The sequence below is a fragment of the Peromyscus eremicus genome, chromosome 16_21, assembly GCF_949786415.1.
Source record: "Peromyscus eremicus chromosome 16_21, PerEre_H2_v1, whole genome shotgun sequence".
Classification (NCBI taxonomy): domain Eukaryota; kingdom Metazoa; phylum Chordata; class Mammalia; order Rodentia; family Cricetidae; genus Peromyscus; species Peromyscus eremicus.
Genome location: NC_081432.1, coordinates 50968111 through 50995884, shown reverse-complemented (window position 1 = coordinate 50995884; position 27774 = coordinate 50968111). Strand labels below are relative to the sequence as shown.

Below are 27774 nucleotides of genomic sequence, written 5' to 3'. Positions count from 1 at the left end.
GTACCCTGTGCATGCCTGGTGATCAGAGGCCAGAAAAGGACATCAGATCCCCTGGAAATGGAGTTACAAACAGTTGTGAGCCACCATGTGGGTGTTTGGATTCCAACCTGGGTCCTGTGGACGAGCAGCCAATGCTCTTACCTGCTGAGCCATCTCTCCAGTCCCACTGCCCCCCCCCCATCTTTTTTTTTCTGGCTTTTCTAAAGTACAAGAAGATTTGCTAATGTCTAACATGAAGAAAAAAAAAACTAAAAAAAAAAAAAACCCACCTAAATTAATGTGTGATGGCTCATGCCTTTAATTCCAGCACTTGAGAGGCAGAGACAAGCAGATCTCTGTCTGTTCAAGGCCAGCCCATTTACATAGCAAGTTCCAGGCCAACTAGGGTTATATAGGGTGACTTTGTCTCAAAAACCAAAGCCAAATCAGACCAGACCAAAGCAAACTAAACTAAAACAAAACAAAAATCTAAATTAAATCCAACAAATTACATACTAAAATAGAGAAAATGCAAAGTTTTCTTTTGTCTTTAAGAGCATGAAAGTTTAGAAGAGCATCCTAACCCAGAATGAGTCGTGTCATCCCCCCCCTTTCCTCCCCAGGGAAAACTTCTGTTTGTGTGCCCTCTAATGGAAAGTTTTCTTGTATTGGTTGTTCTCCTTAATTTCCCCGTTGGAAATCAACAGAGCATCTTGATTAGATGACTAGTAAACTGATTAGGTGGCTGTTATTGAAAATACACATCCATTAAAATGATAGATACTTCATGGATACATAAAAGTTTCCGTTACTTTCTTGGTTTTTGTTGACATTTATAAACATGACTTTTGAGGAAGAGTTTCGGTCACAGCATTTTCAGGAAGCATGCCAAGGATGATCCCCAGGAGAGCAAGTAAGTCTCTCTTTGGAGAAAGCAAGCAAAAGGTCGCCATGGTCATTGATTGGGGCATCTTAGTACGCAATCCCCTGTTCCCAGCTGAGCCCTATGCTCAAGGGAGCCTGCACAACTGCTCTGCAAGGGAGTTCACCCTTCTCTAGAACCAGATGTCCAAATCACTCTGATGGCCCAGCATGCACTCAACTGTTAGATGCTCCCTGCCAGGGAATCTTGTGGCATCGTAACTCCGCAGTAATCCACTAGGGTTTACAACGCCGCCGCTATTGTTATACATAATTAGGGTTTTAGCCCTTCCTAGGATAAGCACTCTACTAACTGTCTCAGGCACAATATGGCAACCCAGCCATTAACAAACCAGCGCGTGCAACAGCTTAGCAGTTGTCCAGCCACAAGGAGGCGCCAACAGGCTGACTGCCAGTACTCTGCCTGCATTGTTTTTTTTTTTTCTTTTTTTTTTCTTTCTTTCTTTCTTTTTTTTTTTCCTTTTCTTTTGTCCCAGTGGTAGATTATCAAAGCAGGCAACAGGCAACAAGGAAAATTACAAGCGCGCTGAAGACCTCATCCAAGAAGTCGCTAGGAGAGTGAGTCTGTAAAGAGGGCCCAAGTGTCCTGGCGGAACCTGGTCATGCACCTGAGGTTAGTTGGCATTCTCAAATCTCATGTCAACAGCTGGGATGCTGGGTACCTCTGCTTCCGTGAGGTGTACATTCTGAAGAACTTCTGCTTATTATTACAGAACTTACTAGGAGTGAGGGAAATAGAGCAGTGCATTACTAAGCGTTTCTCCGCCAGCACAGGCTGAGGGCTTTCTTTTTCCAAACACAAGCCATTTGACTTTACTGTTTATTTTATTTTATTTTTTTTTACGAAGACAGAGTAGGAAAGCAGCTAGTACTCTGCAGTTCAGTTGTGCTGCCTGAGACACAGCCAGTGTTCTTATGGTTAGGCTGAAACAATTAGATTGGAAACAAGCATTACAAACAATGGTAGTATGGGTTAGGCTCTGTTTCATATGAAATGGGAAAATAAATATTGTAAAGTACAGCAACTTCTGTAACAAAATATCAAGGGATATAGTATAAATAATGGAGAATCAAATATTTCAGGAAAGAATGATTATTTCCATAAATTAACGAAATAGATAACATTAGTTGCTTTGAAGTTAAACACACACACACACACACACACACACACACACACACACACACACACGTGTGCGCCAGTTCTTGGTTTGTGTGATACTGAAGTTATAGTTAGTATAGGTAAATGGTTGTCAGGTTGAATACCTGTTCAAAAGTAAACAGAAGAAAGGGTTCTAGGTCACCAGTTTGTAAAGACGAAAACAGTTGCTTATTTATTAAGTCCTTGGCTATTTATAAAAGAGCAAATCCTTTCCTTCTATAAATAATGTGAACAGATGGAAAGATTGTTTTTAAACCATCTAATATTTTACCCGTAAGGACCAGAGCTGTTTATGCCGAGAGAAGAGTGAAGTCTGGCCTCATGGAGTTTAGTTTAACAATACATGCAGGTCATTCACTGTATACAAAAGAAAAGCAAGTAGTAGGGAACAAACGCAGGAACACACAGTCTCTTCCACAAGCATTCTAGAGTTCTTTCCCAGGAGCCACACAACGAGGTCAGACACCAAAGAGTCAACATACTGGAGTGGTTTGGACACAGCACTCAGTGGAGTACAGTACACGAGCGTAATATCATCAGGCAATGCCACCTGTGCCTTAGCATGTGTGACATGCATCTTAATTCAACCTCATGGGAGCTTGTTGAAGTAAGCTTAGATACTTGGCTTTCTTGGAAGGCTGAAGCCGCTTTAGGGATGCTTTATAGATGGAAAATAAGGTAGTGTTGTCTGAAGCAGGGACACAGTCTGCCACTGTTTACCCAGAAGACAGGACAGGCAGGGAGATTTACAATTAACCCCTCACTCTCAGTTGGTATCATCTGCTCTTGTAGAGATAATAAAAGCTTAGGGAAGCAGTAAAGCCCTTGGTATATCAATGCAATGATTTGCTGGCCACTTTGATTACCTAGTCAAGGAGGGAAGGGAGAAAAGATAGGAAAACTCCAGGTCAAAATACTGTGACAGGATGGCCAGATGAGTTTACAGGTCGACTCTCTTCTCTGAAAATGACAACGTACACCATTCAGGAAAGGACTGTCCCATTTAAAAATGAGTTGGAATGCTACTTCAAGAGAGGATTAATTAGTATAGAATCAATAGACACATTACCACATATTTTTTGATTAAAACTATTTTAGTGAGAAGGTGGGGAAAGAAGTGTAATAGAATAATAATGCCAAGGAAGTTGGAATTACAGTTTAAGTACAAGAGGTACCTGACCCTGTATGCAAGATAGCCAACGAATCATGATTTTCATTATTATCTAGTTGAGCTATATTTATAAAAAGGTTCACTTTGGATCTTATAGTTTGCAGTTTTGAATAAAGATTTTGTATCTTTCACTGTGTTTCTTAGCCTGGGGTGTCATAGATGAACTTTGTTGAAAGCATATCTTAGCTTTATAGAAAGTAAAACTTCTCTTTTCAACAAGAACACCCCGAAGCGGTGAACATAATTAACCAAGGGTAACTTGGACGGGTTTGACCCGATCCATTTGCATTCTGTGTTTGGTTTCCTCTGTGGTTGGGGCTCTTGTTCAGCGGCAGAGCCAGCCGCCTGTGTGAGAGGTGCTGCCTGCAGTCTTGGACTCATCTGCAGCTTTTAACAGAAAGGAAAGCCACGAGGAAGGGTGGAGGAGATTCCAGGCTCCGAGGTATCCAAAGGATGAAAAGAGAATCAGCTCCTCCTGGGGCTGACACTTGTCTGCCCTGTTTATCTAAACCACATCAATAACCCAATGACCACCAAGGGAGCGAAGAACTCCGGAGTTGGGTGGTACCAATTATTTCATTCATTTGAAATGAGGTCCAGCATTAATTAACAGTATTCCGAACCCAGAATTGCTCTTCTCTAAGGGAGAGCTTCATTATAAACGCATTTTCTGTTGTACATAGTTTGCCTCAGTAAGGACAGATTTGTTATTTTCTAAGTTGTCACTGCCATTACAATAATCTTTCTGCATTCATTATTGCAATGTTATAAATCCTGTTGTCTATGGAGCACAAGGGAAAAGCTAAGGCAATAATAATACAAAGGGAACCTCAATGCATATACATTTTTATGATATATGTCAGCTATTTCCTTCAGGCTGTTGCAGTGTCTTTTGGTTTTTTTTTTTTTTTTTTTTTGTTTGTTTTTTTAAGACAAGGTTTCTCTGTGCAGTTCTGGTGCCTGTTCTGCATCTTGCCTTGTAGACCAAGCTGGCCTCGAACTCAAAGAGATCTGCTTGGTTCTGCCTCCTGAGTGCTGGGATCAAAGGTGTGCGACACCACCGCCCAGCTTGCAGTGTCTTGTTTTTAATGATTACTTTTAATTGTGTGTGTGTGTGTGTGTGTGTGTGTGTGTGTGTGTGTGTGTGTGTGTATCCATGTGTGGTTATTTGAACTTTAAGTGCGGTGACTACAGAGGCCAGAAAAGAATGTGGAGGATCCCTTGGGACTTCAGTTAAAGGTGTGAGCCCCCTGACATGGATGCTAGGAACTGAATGTGTGTCCTCTCCAAGAGTACTATGTGCCCACACTGCTGAACCACCTCTCCAGCACCACAGCGATAATTTTAATTGTTAATATCTCTTTCTATTTATTTCTCTGCTCTTCCTTTTGGTTGTGTTTTGCAAAAAGTACTTGGGGTCAGGGAAATTTTACTCTTCCAACCAAAAATATTTTGTTAAGTACATCCTCTGTTATCACCTTCAAGGGAGATACGATAAAACATTGGGAAGTGAGAGGCTGACGTGTAGGAGGCTTGAGAGATCAAGTGGTAGTATAGGTCTGGTTTTAAGGTTGTTTTGTCAAATGTTCAATGATTGCTGAGAAGCAAAGAATTTCTCAGTGTCATTCTCTAAGTCATGAACCCAGTTGAGTGGTTCTTCACACTTTCAAATCTACAAGTGAACTCTCTTTGACAACCTTAGTCACAAGTCTGCTGAATAGATGTTAACATTTTAGATACACATGATATCACGAAATTCGGGAAATTTGATTGTGAAGTCTTTTGAATTGTGACAGCTAGTTAAAGGTTCTTTTCTGGTCTTGTGAGCAGAAGCTCAACTTTAAAGTTGTCTTTGTTTTCTGATATACTAACATTGGGAAAAATGTGTCTTTGGTGTTGTTATTATTGGCCTAAGGTACCCTCTCTCAGGATTGCCAAAGAGGTCATGTTATGTCTATTCAAGCATCTATTCATGATTTATAATTTCCCCTTTGGTTGTCAAAGTTCCATTTTGGAGGATGAAACCAAGATAAGCGAACCTCCCACAAATAGTTCTGTAACCCATGCCAGAGAGAGTTTTTGACCTTAGACTTTGGAGACAAATTACCCTTTGGATAAATTGTAGATAGAAAATTCTAACACTAAGCCCTTTAAATATTGCTAAGAAAAGAAAAATGTAACTTGTAATGGTGAGGGATTGTTTTGTGTAACTGTTTTCCAAGTTACTAGTCATGATGGAGGATGGTGTGGTCTATGTGGAATGTGGAATAAGGCCTAATGGTAAGAGTCGGCTAACTTAATTCTTGGGTATCTATGCAAATATGGTGCTTGGTCTAAAGACTAAAGACTAAAGTTCCCTTTGGTTAGAGGTATCTCTTGAAAAGAACTTTTTAGGTAGCTAAGTCTCTCTGGAGATCATCGCTTATGAATACCCAGCATTTTTTTGCTCTAATTCTTGTCATTCTGAAGTAGGAGAGGGTCCTGAATGCATTGGCTCATCTGTCCAGAGGGAAACTTGAGGCTGCATACTGTATATAGCACCTGTCGTAGAAGAATGCTTGTGTTTCCTGGTCTAGGTCTGGGAATCCTTTTCATTCTTTCTTTTTTAATATTAATGCAGAAATGGCTAACAGAGTCATATCACTCCAAAGGAAGGCTCAGAACTAATTCAGTACTGTGTACATATTTTATAGTCGATGTCGTCATAGACCCTCACTAGAAGCTCTCTCAGGGCAGGGGGATGCCTTGTTTTCTCTTTACTGAAGCAAATAGCTATGACAGGGAAACCAAAACCAAAACAAACAAAAAACAAACAAAAACAAAGCAAAAACCAAACCCCTATGCTCTTCTGTCTTTTCTTTTGCAGGCATCTCCTATATTTTGTTGGTTTTGTCTACTACTTCTTATACTTCAGTGTGGGGATCTACCTGGCCCTGACTCTCAGGCTTTGCTTCCAAATCTAGATCATTCCCCAGCACTTTTAACACAGATGAAAATTTTCTCTCTTGGATTCTATTCCCTCTGAGTCTTCCTAGGAGGAGCAGGTACAAGACATCTGGGGAACTGGTGGACAGGCTGTCTTCCTCTTGAAGATGAGGTCTCTTCTGTGGAACTGATAACCTGAGTAAACTTTATGGCTCTCTGGGATGGAGATAGTCCACATAGGAAGTTCTTATCTCTTGTCTCTAGGGTACCTCTTGCCAAATTAAAAAAGAAAGAAAGAAAGAAAGAAAGAAAGAAAGAAAGAAAGAAAGAAAGAAAAAGAAAAAGAATCTTATCACAAGATAAACATCCCTAATAGAGAAAAATCTATTCTAGACTGCTGTCCATGCCAGCAACATTTAGAAACATTATTTTTTCTGTTGTTACGTCTTTCAAAAACTACATTTGAATACTTTGGAAGGACTTCTGTTTGGGACAGTGGCAGACAAGAATGATCAAAGTCTGTGATTATTATGCCCCTGAATGCTCCAGGCCTTACAGATTGTTAAAAAGCACTGAGTGGGTTGAGGAAAGATACTTCTATTCCCAAGGAGGGAAAAAAAAAATCAATAAAACCCAGTAAACTTTGCAGGCAATCTTGTGAAAGGTCACTTTTAATCGTGTTGTATTTGTTGATCGATTTTACTCATGAGGCACATTGAAAACATCTGTTCGGCATCTGATTTATACACAAACATGTAGCAAAAGAGAAATCACAAACCTGCTTGACGCCTCCCCTTGTTCTTTCCTTCAGGTGCGAGCAGACAGAAGAGAAATGATGATAAACCAGTGAATACATTTACAGCATTTGATAATGGCCCCAATCGGGAGGCAGAGGAACCAGGTACCTTAAGTAACCCTTCTTAAGTACAGTCCGTAGAAGCAATGCTATTTATAATAACTGCACACAGCTTTCAAACATATGTTCTTGGTGGAAGATCTGAGACAGCACAACATTACTTGGCAAGACCAGAACTGCCCCCACACAGCAGAATGCCACACACTGTTTGCTTAAGAAACAGTGGTTCTGGTTGAAGAGGCTTGGGCAAAGGTTCTCAGAGTGTTGCTGATTCCAGCGTGGCTGCAGTCCCTGTGTCTTGGGCAGACTTTTGGGATCGAGACCTGGAGGCATTGATCTATGGCTGTGCTTTGGTTTATCAGTCACTTACTGAGGCAGATTTTTTTTTTTGCCCTCCTATAAGAAGAATTGAATTCCCTTGGAGTAAATAAGAAAATCTATCTCAGCCCTTACAGCCCACTCTTGGGTGGCATTTGTAATCACTCATTTGGGCAGGGTTGGGCGTTGGTAGCTTGGTGTAGGGCGGCTCATTTGCAAATGAGCTGTGGGCTTTGGAGATGGTGTCTTACTTTCTTGTGGGTCCTGGTGCTAAATGGGAAGGAGTTCTATCAGACAGTGTCTAAACTGTAGCTCCTCAAAGCGCCTCATGGCACCCCTGCAGCCTGGTAATTTCCCACAGCCTCTTACAATATCTGACTCCTTCTTTGAGACACCACGTTTAGCTGGACTTCACCCTTCACAGAACCTTCACTCACTTTTGATAAGAAAAATCAGGAAAACACTTTCCTCTGTAAATCCCTCTCTAACTAAAACAAAGCTTTGCAATAAAGAGAGCTCAGATCTCATGTATAGTGTACCTAAGAGGAAAACTGTGGCCTGGAAAGAGAAGGACACTTCTCCGTTAGAACCATGGAAGGTGTGGAGAAGGTTCAAGGTGCCAGTTCCCCGCATCTCCCGGACTCCAAGAGGTGTTTCTGAGACCTAGCTTTCATTCTGCTCCTTGAGATGAGCTTGGGAAGTGAAAGAGAGCAACAAGCACATCCCAGAGCAGCGGGGAATCAGAGCGCTGGACCTGTGTTGTTTGGTGACAACAGTGTCACCGTCAGCAGCATGAAGCTGAAGCTGACAACGATCGTTTCTTCAACACCGCAGCCCCCGATGAGCCCTGACTTGCTTTCCTATTTACATTTCTCCTGGAAACTTACTTAGGGTTCCCAACACTTGCTTTTCCTGTCTATTCTCAGCATCCTTTGAGTGTCCGGTTCCTGCGCCATGAGACCTTAACTTCTTTCGCTTTCTCTGACTGCTTCCTGCTTTGTCTCAGAAACTCAACCTTGTGCGTGGTAAGTATTCAGTGAGCACTTGCAGAATGGGCACACAGGTGAGTGAAGGTTCTTCCTCCTTCAGAGTCATTGCAATCTGAATGTCGAGAAGAAGGATACTACGTAAAGTAAACGGAGTTATAGTCTTTTTCATTATATCGCCCTGCATTCAGTAAGCTTGTTAATTTTAAGTAAAACTATCCCCTAGCTCACTGTAACTTATTTTTCTCACAAACAGAAACTTTTTTTTTCTCTAAAGCAAAGATTCTGAACTTGGCTTCAGGGATTCTGAGAATGTATAAAAATTGTTGGCAGAATTTTGATTTGTGTGTGTGTGTGTGTGCGCGCGCGCATTGCATATTATTCTGGGGAAAAGTGGCACATTTCACTGATTTAAGAAAGAGCAACAATAATAACAGCAGTGATTATAAAACATGAGAACAATGTGGTGTCTCTGGAGTGATTTGTGTCAGGACCCCCAGATGTCATGCACAGTACCAATGAGTGCTGTGTCCTTTGGGCTGAGTCATGGTTTTCCTGTAAGTCAGGCTGAGACACGAGGTTGTAAGGAAGAGTGAGTGAAGGCGTGGCTGATGGGCTCAAGGGGATAGGATGAAGGCACTTGCTTGACTCCATCCTCCTCCTCCACCCCCACTTAAAATGGGAAAAAATGAGAGGAAAGCAGTATATGAGTAACATACTAGGTGATGCACTTAGAGAATTTGACTCATTATTAAGTTTTTTCAGACCTCAGAATGACTTTTAATGCAAAACTGTTTTAAGTGGGAATTCAGATAATCAAATATGATAACAGACCACTGTCTTCTGTCACTTGAGATGCTCTATCAGCTTTCTAACTAGTCTTCGTCTTCTACATTTATCCTGAAAATTTCCAAAGATGAGAACTATGATTCACATATATATTGCTCTCCAAGCAATCTCCCTGTAAAATTTGGTGATGGGTCGGGTGATTCTTGCTTTTCAAAAACTATGGTTTTAGAAGAGGAGACATTAGAAAGCCACCATATCTCTACATAATTTCAATTCTTTAAGACTTCAGTCATGGCCTGTGGTTGGTAAGCAATGATGCCCATTCCATGTAGTTTTATGGTTGAGTTGCTGTTAAATAGGTTTAGATGTCTTTAAGAGCGACAGAGAGACTAAAACAACTCCCAAACCAGGACTTTTCAGCACACATACGGTTTGTTTAACCAACTAGAAATGACACAACTCCAGTACCATCTGTTCCACTGATACCTACTTGGTAGGGCTGCAGGTGTGCAGGGCCTTCAGATGTGGCTTCCAGGTCGCAATGGAAACAGACTTCTCATCGGCTGCGTAGCTACGCCAAACGCACTACAGATGGCACACCAGGGCACAGGAGAGAGCAGGAAATAGAATGACATGAACAGGGGGAATGATGTGGTTAGGCTTGTCTATACTATGTAACCACTCCGGGAATATAAAACATAAAGCATTGTGATGTGATCCTGATAACCAAAGTGTGGCTTAAGACCCCGGTTTTGAGGTTCAATCAAGGTTGAGAAGGTTGAGAAAGTGTCTTCAGTTGGTGGCCTCTTGGTCACAACCTCCACTGGGGATTTTTCTGACTGCTTTATGGCGGTGGTTGGAAGAGCTTATGAACCGTCCATTTGAGAAATCACCTGTACTTACTTTTCCATGCAGAGTTTGGTAAATTTATTCTTTTGCAATGAGCCTGCAAATAACTCTAAATACAGGCCAAGCATTTGCTCCAATTTCTTTAGAGAAAACCTTGTATTATGATTCATTACTTAGAGAGTTCCGTTTCATGTGGCAAATTCATCTAAATGGGTCACATCCCTACTGTATAACCATCAGTCATTATTTTGAAACACAGTGAAGAAAAGTGATCTAATTATATTCTGTTTTCTAAGAATATCATTTAGTTGGACCAAAAAATTAAAAATTGCTATAACTATTTTGGAAAATTGTCTGGTAGTATTATTGAAGTTGAATGTGTGAGTATATTATGATACAGACATTCATTCCCAGGTAAATACAATAGGTATACTTAAATACATTCACCAAAAGGTATGCACTACATTTGGGCTTTTAAACTAAAGCTGGAAATGCCCACACATCTATCAGTAGTCATGTAAATAGAAGTCTTGCAAATGGTCTACATAGCAACAGTTCACTGTAACTATGCTTGACAATATGGATGGGCTTCCTGTGACTAATGTCGTGTACTATAAACGAGACTCAACAGAGCACTTTCCATAAAGTTGGGAAAAACACTCTCTGCTGTCAGAAGGTAGTGTAGCAGCTCCCCTTGTGGGATAGTGATGGAGAAAGGGTATCCGAGAAGTCACATTTTGTTTTTCTCAGTGCCGTTTACACAGGACTGCTCAGTTCTCCTAGGAAATGTACTCTTTTTCTGTCTGCACATTATACTTCAGTGAAATATTCAGGAAGTGACATGAAAAAATTAGAAAGACATACAGTAGAACCTGAGGGATTTTATGTTTTCAAAGGTTATTTACTTATTTATTTTACATTTTCCAAGCAGGGTTCTTTGCCTGAACCCTTGCTCACATGGCTTATGTTGATTCAACTGATAAATCTGTGGAAATCTGTACTAAGCATCTTGATGGCTTATAGATAATAAAACAATTACCATCTTATTGTCTTGAAATTTAGTGTTTGGAGTTGTTTACATAAAATTTTTTAGAGTGATCTAGACTAAGCAATAAGACACAGAGATATTGTTATTATTATCAACTTTAGTTGTTGAAGATAGTCCCAGCATTGCAGTACAAGTTCATCCCGAGTGTGAGGTGATCGTCCAGCCTCAGCCTCCTAAGTGCTGAGATTTCAAGCTGGAGTTACTGAAGTTGTTTCTGTTGGAGTGAGGCCCAGAGATCTTCCACTGGTGGGGAAGTAAAGATGGCTATTTTAATTAAACTGTTTCCAGAGAGGCATGATGCATTTATGAGATTCAGACTCTGGAAGTAAGACTTTTGTACAGCTAGACACATCCGGCACGACTGTGCACCATTCAACACTAGTGGAAAAAACCCACAGCAACAATACATTAAAAAATATGGGGCCAGATATTGCCTGTTAAGTGTCACATACCAGTGGAAGAGAAAGAGATTCTGAAAAATTGAAGGGTTGATTTACAATCTGACCTAATTTCTTCATCATTTTCTATCAAATTGAGCTTAACAGCTGAGTGGCTAGGCCCCATCTTCTCTTGTAAAAATGCTGTGTAAGTGAGACACACAGAAGGATGAAATGATTTCCATTCTAGAGCTGAGATTAGTCAATGGTCAACGTGGAAGTGGAGAGCATCAGTTGTACTACTCCCGCATCTGTTTTACTATGTCTTTAATTTTTGGGGACCATAATATAATTATAACATTTTCTCCTTTCCTCCTTCCATACCTTCCACGTAGCCCTCCTCACCCTCTTTCAAATCCGTGGCCTCTTCTTTCATGAATTGTTGTTACATGCATATATGGATAGGTAGATACATATATTTCCTAAATGCAACCTGCTCAGTCTATATAAGGTTACTTGTATGTGTGCTTTCCACATACTCCTATATTCTTAGTAACCTCCTCTGTCCTTGAGCTCCACTAATTGCTTCTAGCAATTGAAATTCAAGTCCCCATTCATATGTCCCAGTACCTAATGTTCCTGTATTTTAAAGTCCAAATCACATAGTATAAAATCAAATAGTTCCGTCCAGGGATCCCCGTGGATCCAAATTAACCAATTTGCATGGCATGTGTAGCTGCAGAGGACAAGTTAACAAAAAAGCAAAGGAAAGCCAGACTTGCTATTTATTGGCGATTCCGGTGGCAGCGTAGGCAGGCAAACAAATCCGAACTTTAGTCCTGAGTTGAAAGTACAAAGCCCACGGAGTTCTCTGTGTGGGGCGTGTTCAGTTTGTATTGTTTGGATCAGTACAACTATGACTCGTTTGACTCTTTCTAAAAATAGTCCAGAAAATTTCAGCTGACCATCCAAAGGTAGAACAACACTAAACTGAAATTTTCAAGGTGCGTGTTTTAAAATATCCGTCCTGAAAGACTGCGAGTGTTAACTAGCAATCATTTCTCCTTCGGCCTGCTTTAACTCTTGTGTAATTTCTATTTTAGTAGTGAATATACTAAACAACACCTTGCATTATGCATGCCTATCAACTGCTTTGCTCATGTTCAGCCTCCCGTCATCATCTCATGTTCCTTCTGGCCCATCTCATCACCGCCCTCTGCTCCTCAATAATCTCTTGTTTACTTTTATGATATACATATATTTACTGGTTTATTTATTTAAATACAGACTATGCTTGCAGTATGGCTTATTGTGCTTAACTAGATGATTTCTTATCCCATCCTTTTTTTCTGCAAATGACATATTTTTGTTCTTCATGGCTGAACAAAAATGCACTGTGTGTGTGTGTGTGTGTGTGTGTGTGCATATGTAACATTTTCCTTATTTATTCATCTGTTAATGGGTACTAGATTGGTTCTGTATCTTCTATTGTGAATACTGCTCCAACAAATGTGGATGTACAAACATCTCTGTGGTGTGCTGACTTAGGTTCCTTCTGATGGGTGTGTCACTGAATCATATGGTAGTTCTCCTTTTTTCTTAGGAATCCTTACTTTTAAGGGCTATGCTCCTATTTCAATTTTAGGTATTATTAATCAATTTTTGATTATGGAAGACAATAAAATAGTTCATTCACATTCCATCTTTGCTTTCTCTCATCCTGTTGACATTTTTATATCTCTATTTTTGGTTATTAGTGCTTGCATTCTTATAACCAGGTCAGTTTTGTTTTCAGTTTGCTGGTGTAGAGATGTCAGTATAATTCAATTTTGTGTGTGTGTGTGTGTGTGTGTGTGTGTGTGTGTGTGTGTTTTGGGCCAGGGAGTATCTAGTTTGACTAACCACTAAGTGCTATGATTACCTTTTCTTTCATATTTATTTCTGTATATTGCATATACATATTTTACTTTCTTTTCAGTTACTACTGTCTTATTTTCATTTTGTGATTTGCTTTTTTTTTTTTTTTTTTTTTTTTTTTTTTTTTTGGTTTTTCGAGACAGGGTTTCTCTGTGTAGCTTTGCGCCTTTCCTGGAACTCACTTGGTAGCCCAGGCTGGCCTCGAACTCACAGAGATCCACCTGGCTCTGCCTCCCGAGTGCTGGGATTAAAGGCGTGTGCCACCACCGCCCGGCTGTGATTTGCTTTTATTAACTATTACAAAGTTATGGCATTCCTGATCTTTTCTGAAGAAACAGCAAAGCCTTTCAGTCAAATGCATTACAGAATGTATCAGTTCCATTTCCATTTGTACCCCCATGCTCAGTTCCTGCTAACTATGCTGGCATTTCTGCCCCTCATTTGAGAAAATGCCTCCATCAGATTGCATATAGGTAAGTCTGTAGGGCATTTCCTTGATTAATAATTGCTATGGAAGGGCCCAGCCCATGGTGGATAGTGCCATGCCCATGGGCAGGAAGTACTGGGAGGTATAAGGAAGCAGACTGAGTCAAACATTAGGTAGACCTCAGAGAATTCTGGGGGGGGTGGGGATTGTGAGAGTCAGAGGGTCAAGGACACCACAAAAAAACAGCCCACAGAATCAACTAACCTAGGCTCACAGGGGCTCATAGAGACTGAACTGACAACCAGGGAGCCTGCATGGGTCTGACCTCAGCACTCTGCATATATGAACAGTTGTGTAGCTTGGTCTTCTTGGGGGACTCCTGACAGTGGGGGAAAGGGCTTTGTCTGACTCTTTTGTTGGCTTTTGGGACCCTTTTCCTCATACTGGGTTGCCTGTCCAGCCTTAATAAGGGGGAAGGTATGATATGCCATATTTGGTTGACACCCATGGGAGGCCTGTCCTTTTCTTAAGAGAAAGGAGGAGGAGTGGATGGGGCTGGAAGGAGAGGAAGGAGGGGAAACTGCTGTCAGGATGAAAAAAGAAAGAAAGAAAGAGGGAGGGGAGGAAGAAGGGCTGACTAAGCCATGGGGAGAGAGCCAGTAGTTGGCATTCCTTCGTGGCCTCTGTTTTAGTTCTGGACTCCAGGTTCCAGCCCTGACTTCCCTAGATGGTGGGCTGTGACAGGGACATGTGAGCCTTTCCTCTTCAAGTTGTTTTTGGTCATGGTGTTCTATCACAGCACAAGGAAGAAAAGTAGGACAGTACGTAAATTTTGGGGCTCTTGGATGATTCTAAATGTCTTTGTGTTATTCTCATACTCCACGAATGGTTTGGCTTGGTACAGAATGCTAGGTTGCAAGTACTCTTTCTTCCCAACGAATTTATTTTCCTGTGCTCTAAGTGTTGAGTTTCTAGTGAGATATCCAATGTCATGTTAATTCTTCACCCTTCGGAAATGCTCAGTTCTGAAAAGCATTTAAGATGCCTAATTTTACAAGTGTTCTGATGTCTCTCTGTGATAATCTTGGTATGAAGGTTTTAAGTTCATAGTGCAGGCCTTTGGTGGAGTCTCCTGGCTACTCCTGCCCCCCAGTTTTTAAGAATCATAGTGTACTATTTCCCTGGGAAAACCCTCTCCTTAGTTTTCCTGTACTCTGTGTGCTCTGAGGTACCTGTGTTAGTTGGGTCTTTGGACCTCAACAAAAGGTCTTTCGACTTTCATTTTCTTTCTTTCTTGTCTTTTTATTTCACATTCTGAGATACAGTTACAACCTTGTGTTTCCTTCTATTTTTTTCTGCTTTCATGTTTTAATAGCAATGATTTGGTTTTCTTAATCTGTTTTGCTCTGTGACTGAAGCATGACAAAGGGTGCTTCATCTGGTATAACTGGGCTTTAGCACAGTGATTGGCAGCCTCCCTTTAGGATGGCTGAGTGAAGACCAAGTTATTTCACTAAACAAAGCTAAAGCTTCAATATGCAGCTTGTTTTCTTTGGGAACAGTCAGCTTTATGGCAGAATAATCTTCCAGCCTTCCTCTCACTGTTCTGTCAGTTTATATGAAAAGTTCACGAAATTGTTGTTTTTGTTTTTACTCGACACGGAACAGGTTCAATTTCTCCAGAATAAGCCTCTATTATAGACCTCTGATGAATTTGTTGGTGCCTACCCAGAAGCTCAGTAATGCCTACAAAGGGCACAATGTTGATTTTTGAACTCTATCCCTGATCTGCCCCAAGGCTCAGGGGACACTGAAGAAATGGGAGTAGAAAGGATGTAAGAGCCGGAAGATGGGGAGGAGGGATATGAAATGCTGTCTTCTGGCCATGACATGACCGTTGCATAGAACTCACAGCAGTTGTTATTACATATAAGAGATTAAAGTACTTAAAAATTCCAGCATGGATAGGTCAGGAAATCCTATCCCTTTTCTTCGGGTGAACGGCCATCATCCCAGTGGATGAACCAATCCTCAGGTGGACATATTGACAACACCAACTGGACTCAGTGGGTTGTTAAAAAAAAAGCTGGGAGGGAGATGTGTTGGTGGGGAACAGAACATTGTATACATGTACAAAACTTTGCAAAAAAGTAAAATAAAATGAAGAAGTATTGGATTTGGACTCAGATAGCAAGGATTTAGTCGTAGCTCTGACGAGGCTTATCTTGATGATCACATGATACATTGTGTTGGAAGAACTCTGCAAACTAAAAAAGACGCTGTGAGTCTTAGGCATTATTAACAAAAAGTTGTGACATTTGGGCAGGTATTCAGAGTGCTACTGAGAGCTGATTTCGTTTCCCAGACCGCTCCACTTGAAAAGTTAATTTAAATGAGTCACGCAAAAGATATTGACACAGCTAAGTTTGCTGTGAGCTTCTGGGCTTTGAAACTTTCTTTCTAAATCCTTGAGATGCTGGTTAATTTAGTTCTTTCACCAACCAAATGACAAAGCAATTTGAGCATCTCACTTGCCATGGTGGAAAGAGTGTGGCTCAGCCTTAACACAAATGAAATTTGCCTTTGATCTTGATGCTTTGTATATTCAGCAAACCGGCAGGTGTATGGGGTAAGAAATGAAAGGATCAGCAAATGAAGCTTGCTTTTCAACCTACTTTATCCTTAAAAAGTCATATATAAATTGAAAAATAGACTTCCACAATGCCTAACTAAAGCCTACCCTCCTGGATTCTGTTCAGAGACTATGTAGAGGAGATGCAATGGACAAATGGATAGTATGTTATTCCTGTGCAGCATAAATAAATCAATTTCATTGAAATGAGGGGACAGCTACTTTCTAAATGATCAAATTCAATTTTCAATTCCTGAAACTAAGCGTAGATTTTAAGGTATTCTTAAACATTTTAAGTCATATAGTTTGTGCTCTTTTTTTGTCACACTTTGCAGTTTTAAGTAAAATTCATGATTTCGCTCTGTTATTACTTTCATTTTACAAGTTCACTTGCTAACCACAATATTCATTACATAATCAAGTTGCACGAAATGTAGCACAAGGCCTCTGAGCTAAGCTGTTCAGTTGACATCTGTACCTATTATGGGTTGTCTTACTTTGGAGAAAGACATATACTCCTCTTCTCTAATGATTTGCTGCATGAAAAACAATTTGTTTTGAGGTTCAGTTGGAAACTGTTCCTCATGATTCAGTAGCTGATAAGGACACAGCAAATGGGAAAAATCTCTGCCGTGATTCTTGGAGGTATGTCCAATCCAGTTGACAGCCACTTAAAAGAACCGAACCTTCGATAAGTGTCTAGAAGTCAGTTTTTAATCTTTAATTCACTTAGCTTTAAATAGCAACACAGAGCTAGTGGTTACAGCATTGGCAGCACAGCCCTGGATTGTTACAGTTGATGTACACAGGAAACTTCTGCAAGGGTTTGCCTCTCAACAGAACAGCTCACTTCCAGGAGGTTTAATATCTGGAAGATAGTTTATTGGTTCTATCCATAAATAGGGCTTGTTGCTCAGTGGAATTCCGGGAGCCCCTTGAACAAATTGTGCACTCACAAGTTGGAGAATTTTTCTATAGTGAAGGAAAATTGAGGGTAAAGATAGTAAAGAGAGAGAAAAAAAAACCCTATAGAAACCTGAAAGCATGTACATCAGTGAAGAGTGCTCACAGATGAAAAGTGGTGAGTATTCTGTGTGCCTATAGGGCACACTTCTATCACTATGGGATTACTGTTTGGTTTCAGACTTTTTAATACTGCAGATTCAACCAAGGGACTCATACATACCAGGGAAACACTCATCATTAAACTACATTCCCAGCCCCTGGCCATTGAGCTTAAGCTCCTATTAATTTAGGGACCTTTTCTGCAAGAAAGTAATTTTACTGTTTTCATTTGTAATCTTTTGAAGACAGTTTTAACTATTTATTTTTATGTGTACGGGTGCTTTGCCTGAATGTGTGTCTGTGTACCATGTGGGTGTCTGGTGCCTTCAGAGGCCAGAGGAGGGTGTCAGGTTATTAAGACTATAGTTACAGGTAGACATGAGCCATCATGGGGGTGCTGGGAAACAAGCCAGGGGGTTCTGGGAGAGCCCCCAGCACTCTTCCCTGCCGAGCCATCCCTCCAGCCCTCATTTATTTATCTTTTAAAGCAGTAGAAAAATAGTGACTGTCAGTGATTTGTCTTGAAATTCATGCCCGATGGTCCATTTCTTGTAAACAGTTGTAAAATAGTATTGTGTTTAAAACTAATGCCCTATTTAATCAGTAGATACAGATTTCCTTCAGGATATAACTAAGTCACACCCCTCCCTTCCTAGCTCCATTTCTGTTGGAAGTAAGGCATGCCACAGACATAGGCAAAGGCTAATGGGATGGTTCATAATTGTTACAACCGAGTAGTTCAGCCACTCAAAGCTGCAATCTAAATTAAAGCAATGCACTTGCTACATCTGCATGTAAGCAGTTCTCCTAGTGCCTCCTATATGCATCCCAGCATCTTCAGGTTCAAAACTTGGGGCTTCAGCTGCTTCTAAGGAAAGGAGATAACTTGGGATTGCAGGGCTATTGTGTTCATTGTGAAATGCTAACTTCACATCATTGACCTAGCAAAAAATATTTTGTGATTCTCAACTTGGTTCTGTTCCCAAAAGACATGGGAGATAGCCATACTCTCTACTACGCCAGTAATGCAGTTAACAAAAACAGAAACAGAACAAAACAACAGCAAAACCAAAACAAACTAACAAGGAAGTATAGATAGCAAAAAAGAGAAATAGTTTAGGAAAATGTTGACACAAATCCTGAGCTATTGAGAGGAAAATGAAATGCTAGCACAAAACCAGTCTATTATGAACTAGCTTCAAACAATATGCTTATTATTTAATACACTCTAATCTCTAATGCACTTCAGGCCATCTCCCTACAAGACATTAAAAGTAATTCCACAGACATGAAACCTCAGCATTCTAAACATGTCTGTTTTTCACAGCAGAAGCATCCAACAGACTAGAGAAAGTCATGGGAATGTCAGGAATGATGCTGCATTCTACTCTATCACTTAATGACCAATTAAGTTTCACACAGTGATTCATAAAATATATTAGGTCCTTCCAGGAGTGACATGACCGGTAACCCCTGCACAGTGTTGGTGGTAATGGTTAATTAATCTGAACAACACATAGGCCATTTTCTGAAAAACATACTTTGTTGTTGTTGTTTGGGAATGGGACAACACCTACTCAAATTCTAGGCTGTTCATTAAGGTTTGACTTCGTTTTTTTTTTTTTTTTTTTTTTTTTTTTTTTTTTTTTTTTAAGGCAGATTAGTAAGTAGCTCTAGGAAGCAATGAAGCATGGTAACTAGAAAATGACCCAACAAGAACTTCTGGAGACAGATGTTGCCATCTACCTATCATACTGACATTTACCTGAATGAGGTTGGCAGCTGGGTTCCTTCTTTTCTCAAAATGTTTCTGGCGGTGCTGTTCCTGTACTTTTAATGCAAAACCTGAGCCAAGAATGCCCTGGAACAAAATACAAAAAAAAATAACATTTTAAAGATCTTTCAAATGAATCTATAAAAAAGACAAACACTATGTAATGTGTTGACAACACACATTACTTATAAAAAGCAGTATTATCTCTGCTACAACACTGCCAGGTAGTAGCAAGCTGTTGGGTAATACTGCCCAAAGAGCATGAGCCTTGTTCTGTAGTAAATCAACTGGACATTATCAATAACTGATTTCTAGTATCATAAGAAGCATCATACTTAGAAGTGATCATTAAATTCAAGCGAGTGGTTTTAAGTGATAGAATTTAGGGGCATAAACTCTGCTTTGGACTGGACTGGGGTTTAAATTTGGGAACTTTAAAGTCTTGCTGCTGTAGACCTGGGGCTACTTTTAGCACTGATAAGACACTGGGATTGTACATTCATCATATACCAAATCGGAAAAAATGGAGGAGAGGTTCACATCGATCCCAGTGGTAGTAGCCCTTAAAGACAGGCTCTCCTCGGTTTTGGAGCTGGAGGTTTTGCCTGTCTGTATGCCAGAAACAGGAGCATGAGAGCTTGACAAGCCTACTCACGTTTTCCTCTGTTTTAATCTGGTACTTTCATCATGTCTTGCATTTTTTTTTTGTTTGTTTGTTTTGATTTGGTTTTGGCTCACCTGCTTGGAATTTGGGGTTAGTGAGATTACTATCCCCTCCTCTGTTTATGTCAGTGTTGGGCTTGTTTTGTTCTTTTAAAGATTTATTTTGGATTAAATTATGTGTATGTGCACGAGTGTGTGCAGGTAAGAGGATTTCAGAAGATGGAGTCAGTTCTCCTGGACCTGAAGATAGGAGTGGTTGCAAGCTGCTTACTGTGGGTGCTGGGGAGCTGAATCCAGCCTTCTACAAGAACAGTGTGTGCTCTTAAGTGCTGAGCCATCTCTAGATCCAGCTCTTCTGTTGTTGTTGCTAGTTTGATTTCCTATTGCTTATTATCTTTTTTTATATTTTTGTTTTTCAAGACAGGGTTTCTTTGTGTAGTCCTGGCCGTCCTGGAACTAGCTCTGGAGACTAAGCTGGCCTCGAACTCACAGAGACCCTCCTGCCTCTATCTCCTGAGTGCTTGGATTAAGGCATGCACCACCACTACCTGGCTTCATGCTTATCATCTTGAACTGAAAAGATTCTAGTTCTTTGATGTTTGCCTCTCATTTCAGTTCGTTTAGGTCTGACATTTGTGAAATCAAGATGCCTTTTGTCTCAACCGTGGGTTCACATTCAGAGCTTGCTAAATTCAGTCTTTCTGTTCTTGACTTCACTAGTATGATACTGGCGGCTCCACTGCTTTCCAGTCTGTGGGTTTTACTTGCTAGCTCTAAATTATGAGCCTTTTATTAAGCTTCAAGGAGTTTAACCCTTAGGTTAGAGATGGGTATCTTAAGCACCAAGTCAGTATCTTCTGCAGGTAAGAAACGCCCAGCGCCACCCTTCCTCAGCTCGAAGGTGATACCTCCTGGAAAATGGTGTTTGTTTATCTCTAGAAGGTATTAAGTCTTGGCCACGTGACAACTCTGCTGAGCTATTTTGGGGCTCTAGATAACCTTTGACCTTTTTCTCTTATCTTGAGACTTCACAATTCTAAGCACATCGGGGACAATAACCAGACAGTAAGTAATGCAATCATGTTTAGAATACAGAATTGTGAAATAATACTATTTGCTACTAGTATGCAGAGCCCTCCTCTATTATTAATTAAGATAAATGACTGTGCCCTGAAACGAGCAATTAAATCATGGGTTCTGTTTTCTCTCTCTGCCTTCAGTGCAGGTCTTGGACTGTCTAATGTCTCCATCTCATACAGCTGTGATTACACAAGCTAAGCTTTGTAGAAAGTTGCTTTGTACGGTCGGTTTACAGATTTAAATAATATTTCTTGCACTTGCTATCACAAATGCTCTCCTCTTCCAAATACTTTTTTGTTGTTGTTGTTAAATGAGGCTATGTGGGAAAGACTGACTGATTTTTCTTTTAACTTCATTTCCCATTGAGTATAAACACACAGGAGAGAACACAAAATATCTTTATAAAACGTAATATATATATATATATAATATTTGTGTATTACTTGCTCTGAACATAATTCAGATTTTTATAGACATTGGGTTAACAGCAATAGCTATCATTTTTGAGTACAATATATGGATAAGGGGGTTGAAAGTCACATCCCTTTTGAAAATGAACACAGGTCCTACAATTTAATATCTACAAAGCAAACTAAGATATACTGAAAATCACTTGGCATTGCTTGGAAACATATTTTAGTAGATGGCAGCTGTTTACTACACGTCTCTTGTGCCAGACTGTACATTATAGCAGTTATTAAGCCTGGTCTGCTCCCTGTCTTGTTATGTCTCTATTCCAACTTTTCTCTACCTCTATTCACATAAAGGCCAGTGTCTCTAAGCAGAAGTCTGTTAGGATTTATGCACACAGACGCACCCTGGCTTCATCTTTCAATGTGCACACCATCTCTTGAAATGCTGACAATAGGTACAAAACCTTTTTTTTAATAAAATTTATTTATTCTATGTGTTTTTCCCATCATGTATCTTGATCTCATTCATTCCCTGTCCCTTTGTAGATGCAAAAATCTTACAAATTGCTCTTCATTAATTTTCTACATTAACAGGAATTAAAATTTTAGGTTTTAATATTTGATTCTAGGCCAATAAATGCTACATAAATACCAAGTGGGAAAAACATCTTGACAAAAATTTAAAATGTTTACCCCTCCTTATCAGTCAACTTTAAGAAGCCCAATTTGTCCCCTCAACATGGGAACCAAGCAATATTGACTTTTAACATGTGTTTATATTTTGCTATCTATTTTTGTTTATATTTATTAACATTTGTAATATATTAAAATATATTACAATATATTTTTAATATTTGTAATATATTAACAAATATTGAGAAAATATTTGTTAATATTTTTAATGTTTGAGGATAGTAGCAAATGTGTGTTTGTGGAATTATTGACATTTTAAATCAAACAGAACTAGTTGTTACATTGAACTTAAACTAGCTGGATATCTGAAGGAACTGATTCTTGATAAAGGCCAATTTTTTCATAATAAAAGTCACTTATAGCTAGGGTATTCATCAGGAGGAGGGAGCAAGACCAGCTTGTAACAAGGTTGCTGTGAAGAAGTGAGGTTGCTCTGGAATGGTTTAGGAGCCTAGGACTGGAGGGAGCTGGAGAGCTGGAGAGGTGGGCTACAGTGGAGCTTGGGGTCAGTGGCCTGTTAATCCTGTGAGGTTCGACAGAGTCCTTCTGCTGTCAAGGTAAGACAGGAAACCATGGTCAGTTTCCTGGGTTGTGGGATCCCCAAAGAGGAAAGGCTCACAATCCTCTTCAACCTTTTCTTGGTGATTTGAATAAGAATGGCCCCCATAGGCTCTTATATTTGAATGCTTAGTCATCAGGAAGTGGCACTACTCAGAAGGTTTAAGGGGTGTGGCCTTGTTGGAGGAAGTGTGTCACTGGGGGTGGGCTTTGAGGTTTAAAAAGCCCATGCCAGGCTCAGACTCTTTTTTTCTGCTTGTGGATCAGGATGTCACTCTTAGCTACTATTCCTGGGCCACACTTAGCACCATGCTCCTTGCCACAACGATAATGGACTGACCCTTTGAAACTATAAGCAAGCCCCCAGTTAAATGCCTTCCTTTGTAAGAGTTGCCTTGGTCATGGTGTCTCTTCACAACAACAGTACAGACCAGTGACTAAGACAGAAGTCAGTACCAGGATAGTGAGTATTGCTGTGTCAGACTTGACCATGTTCTTCTGGGGAGGATTGTGAAAGGACTTGGAAACCCTGGCCTAGAAAATCCATTGAGTATTGAGAGCTCAATAAGCTTTTCTGCAGGGGCTTAGAAGACAAGAATGTTAAGAACAATGCAGATGATGGAGGCCTGGCTTATGAAGTTTCAGAGGGAAGCAAAGACTCTACTGGGCTTTTTGTGTGAAGAATCTGTGGTGTCTGGTTAGCTGGAGCTGAAGAATCAGTTGTGATTAACAAGAGACCAGAACCACTGAAGTAAAACCTTTGCTTTGCTGGGACAATGGATGCTGATCAGCTAGGGCTGAGAAATTAGCTGTGATTAAGAAAAGACCAGCATCCTTGAGGTGAAGTCTTCTGGGAAGTGTTTCCTCTGAGTCAACACATAGAAGCTGTGTTTCAGAGGCAGCCAAGGTTGTATCTCATCTTGGCAGCCGAATTTGGTAGTGTAAGAGTCACCCAGGGGGTCCTGGTTTTGAAGGCATGAAGAGAGAAGGCATAGAGAGCAGCTGAGGCTTGGCACTGTGTGACAGGGATGGAATGAATCCCTGAAGAGAGCCCAGGAGAGGCGACTGGTGAAAGTGCAGCCCAGTTGTACCAAGGAACCCCGTGGGATATCCCACCAAGAACAGCAGCAGCAGTGGAGTGGAGCCAGCTGGAGCCTAGAAGACGAGCTGTGTGTGCTGCAGAGGGCAGAGCTGGAGAAGTGACCCCAGCCCCTTGGAGGAGTCCAGAAGATCGTGAGTGGATCCCAGACATTGGCTATTGAGTTATTTACACAGTTACAGTTGGGTTTTGCTGTGTTCAGATTGTAACTGTGCCCTGGTTCTTCCCTCTGGAAGTTAAGAAAGCATTTAGTTTATTTTTGATTTTACAGGAGCCTACAGTTGAGAGACTTTGGATTTTTAAAAGAAGAGACTGAAGTTTTAAAGTGTTTGAATTTGTAAGACTGTGGAACTTTTTAAGTTGGAAAATATTTTATATCGTGGTATCAATATTAATGTGGAATCTTGGGGATGAACAAGAAAGGGAAGGTTGTGGCTTTACAGTGATTTGTTTGTGTGTCAAGTTGACAAAGGGTCAATTGTGTGAAATAATTTTGTCAACTTAACACAAGCTAGAGTCACCTGAGAAAAGAGAACCTCAATTACTTGTGTTTCCATAAGATGGGATTATAGAGAAGCCTGTAGGGCATTTTCTTAATTAGTGATTGAGGAAGAGTTCCCTGCCCATTATGTGTGGTGCTATCCCTGGGCTAGTAGTCCTGGGTTCTCTAAGAAAGTAGAGTTAGCAAGCATTGCCTTGCAGTGACCAAGGCAGTAAGCAGTATACCTCTGAAGCCTCTGCATGAACTCCTGCCTCCAGGCTCCTGTCCTCACTGCTTTTGATAATGAGCTATTACATAGACTTGTGGGTGAAATAAACCCCTTCTTTCCCAACTTGCTTTTGGTCGTGGTGTTTCATCACAGCCATAGTCAACGCTAACTAAGACACTTTCCCAGCAAAATGCTGATGCATTCTCAAAATTTCAATCAGGCTGCACTGTTGGCTAGCAGGTAGGTATAGAGGACAAAATGACAACTCAGCGCCTATGGTGAGAGCACAGTAAAAGGTGTCACAGTAGCTGTTTCTTGGCATTGTTAGGAAATGTTCTGTTTAATGCAAGCACATTTTACAGATTTCTACATAGATTAGCTTAATTTGTACATTAAAGTGGCAATCATTTTATTGGGAACATGTCCATGAATGACTACTTAGCCTCTGACCTGTAACTTTACACAACAACATTGTTTAACCTCCCTAGAACGGTTCACAGTTTCCTTCTAGGATCTTTGCGTTTCACTGTGGAGGATTCAGAGGGGGCCTGACTCTAACTCTAACTGGCCTCCAGTCTTCCCACACTTTGAACACTTATCTCTGCTTGCTTATTGTAGATTTGCATTTCCTGCCCTGGCCGTTGGTCTTCCAACATCTGTTCCCATGCAGTATATGTTATGCTGGCCTCTACTGTCTATTTTAACAGTCCATTTATCTCTGTGACCTCAGGGTAAATATAAACATAAAACAGCAGGTACTTTGTGCCATTGCTTTTGGGGAAGAAGCCCAAGACTACATTTCAATCTTTCCAAAGGGATTTTCCTGCAGAGAGTCTGATGACTGATTCTTTCTCTGGTCTTTTCTGGATTGTTGGGACAGCCATTCGAGCTGACTTTGGGCTGGGAATGGGGACTCTGTAGAGTAGGCTAGAGCCAGTTCCAAGACAGCCAGGGCCACACAGTGAAAGCAAAACAAACCAAATAACAACAACAACAACAAAATGAATTTACTTTGGATATGGGAAATTCTGCCCCATCTGTCTTACATTACCATTTTGCATCAGGAAACTTTTTGTTGTTGTTGTTGTTTTCAAGACAGGGTTTCTCTATGTAGCCCTGGCTGTCCAGGAACTCTCTGTAAACCAGACTGGCCTTGAACTCAGAGATTTGCCTGCCTTTGCCTCCCAAGTGCTAGGATTAAAGGTGTGCACCAGCACGTATTTTTATAGTCTTACAAATGAAGGAGAGTGTTTTGGTTTTCTTCATAGTAATCACTTGGTTTACATTATCACATTATTTCATCCATTACTTATCTGGACTCAATAATTCTTCCTCCATTATTTCAATGAAGAAACATACTAAAAAAAAAATCATTGAACTAAATTGTGTCTCCCCAAATTCATATGTTGCCTGTACTTCAGAATGTGACTTATTTGGAGATAGTGAGGGTCCTCACCAGAGGTATTCAGGTTAGGATGAGGTCATTAGGATGGGCCCTAAGCATACAAATGAGTCCCTATAAGATAAAGGAATTTAGATATAAATGTTGTAAAGACACATGAAGGGGATGGCCCTCTCTGCCTCAAGGATGGAGGCTTGGAACAGTACTCTCCCTCTCAGGGCTCTCAGAAGGGCCTCACCCTGCTAATGTCTGGGTTTGGATCTGCATCTCTAGCCTTCCAGAACTGTGAGAGTAATTTCTATCTATTGTTGAGGACCCCCAGTCTTTGGTACCCTGCCTCAGCATTCCTAGCACAGTAAATGACAAATGTAACTCAAACTGAGGTGCAACATCCAAGTCTGTGCGTAGTCTGGGCAGTCTCTTTGCCTTGGTTTTGAGCGGTATAGGCCTGAACCAGCTGGCTAGTCGAGAGTTGGACAGGATTGCCCTCTGAGGTCATTTACAGTCGAAGAATAAGCACTGGGAGCTGAAGTCGGGGGTACTGAAAATCCCCATCTGACCTCCATGTGCTCAGCTTTCTCCAGCCTGGGATCTCAGGTTTCAGTTTGACAGAGGCTGCACACGGCACGGCCTGCTGCTGGGAACAAGGATGAGACTGTTTTCCTGAGGCGCCCCTGCTGAGGCTGGACTCTCAGTCCTTACTGTTGACGCCCAGCCTAGATGGAGGGGACAAAAGTGATGTCCGCAGGGGAAGAGGTAAACTGTAATGTCATGTCCGACTGCCTTTAAAGAAACAACAGGCTAGAACGACCAGAAAGTCCAGCTTCGTCCATTGAAGAAAAACTAATCAGAAGCTTGGAGGGAGATAAATGTGTTTTTCATTCTGACTAAATGCAGAAACTGCTCATTAAGAAAAAAAAATCAATGCTATGTGACACAGGAATACATCATCTGACACATTTACAACATTTAAGGTCAGATGCTTTTCATTCAAGTGTTTGGGAAAAGGAATGAACCCCTGTACACATCTGTCTTTTCCTTTGTGTACATTATAAGCCAAATTGCAGTAATTAGTTTAAATGAAGCTATCTTTAAATCTTTCTAAACATTTAAATTGTATTAGTGGCATGTTCGCTGAAATAATCTGAATTATGTGTTTATACAGGTCTAGCTGGTATGAAGACTCAGGTCCTTATTCTGTCCATCATCTACCTGGATGCATTTAGAAAAGTCAACATTTTGATCAGAACAACAGTATCAGTCAATGAGATAGACCATTGACTCAGAACACTGATGTGTGGAGGCTCCCTCCAGTAAGCCTTGAGGACCCAATTGAAGCTGCTTTCTTGTTGCAAAGATACTCACAGCAGGAAGGGCAAAGAAAGAAATGCCAAGGAGTGCGAAGCCTGCAGAGAGCAATCTTCCCAGCCAAGTTAGGGGCGTTTTGTCTCCATAGCCAATGGTTGTCAGTGTGATCTAGAAACAAAGTCAATAGAACATCCAGCTTAAGTCTTTGAGAAGGAAGTTATGACCTAGGAACAGGAGGCAAAACAGCATTTCCACTAAATCATCACTCAACAAGAAGTCTTGTTGGCACATTCTATTACTGTGCTTTAATTTTCCATGACGCATAACAGAACTCCTCTCTGCTCAAGGGAAGGAATAACTGGCATATTTGGTCCTCCTTTGTAATACAGTCTCCCAGATTGTCTATGCGTACTCAAAGGAAAGTTAATTTGGGTAAGATCATCATCACTAACATGGAAGAGAGAACTCTGTGGATTTATGAGTTAGTACCCCAAACAATGATTTATTCTAATTAAGACTGTTCATCACTGGCATTTTCTTAAAGCCTTATATATTCAAGATATGTTTTATGATTTGTAGTGGAACAAAAGCAAAAAGTATATTATATAGTTCTTGTCCTGAGACAATTATGACA

General features: G+C 40.6%; 2 protein-coding genes across 2 annotated transcripts in view; both read right to left on the bottom strand.

Annotated features, from left to right (window-relative positions):
- Kcnq5 (potassium voltage-gated channel subfamily Q member 5) overlaps window positions 1-27774 on the bottom strand; it is a 133110-nt gene that overhangs the window by 58689 nt on the left and 46647 nt on the right. The window contains exons 5-7 of the mRNA XM_059281420.1: window positions 27198-27308; window positions 19206-19301; window positions 9616-9710 (exon numbers count right to left, since the gene is read on the bottom strand). Of these exons, the coding sequence (XP_059137403.1) occupies window positions 9616-9710; window positions 19206-19301; window positions 27198-27308 (302 nt within the window). The remainder of the gene's footprint in view (window positions 1-9615; window positions 9711-19205; window positions 19302-27197; window positions 27309-27774) is intronic.
- The window catches only part of LOC131926320 (glutathione S-transferase alpha-3), a 265294-nt gene that overhangs the window by 216854 nt on the left and 20666 nt on the right, over window positions 1-27774 (bottom strand). The gene's annotated exons all lie outside the window — the stretch shown is intronic.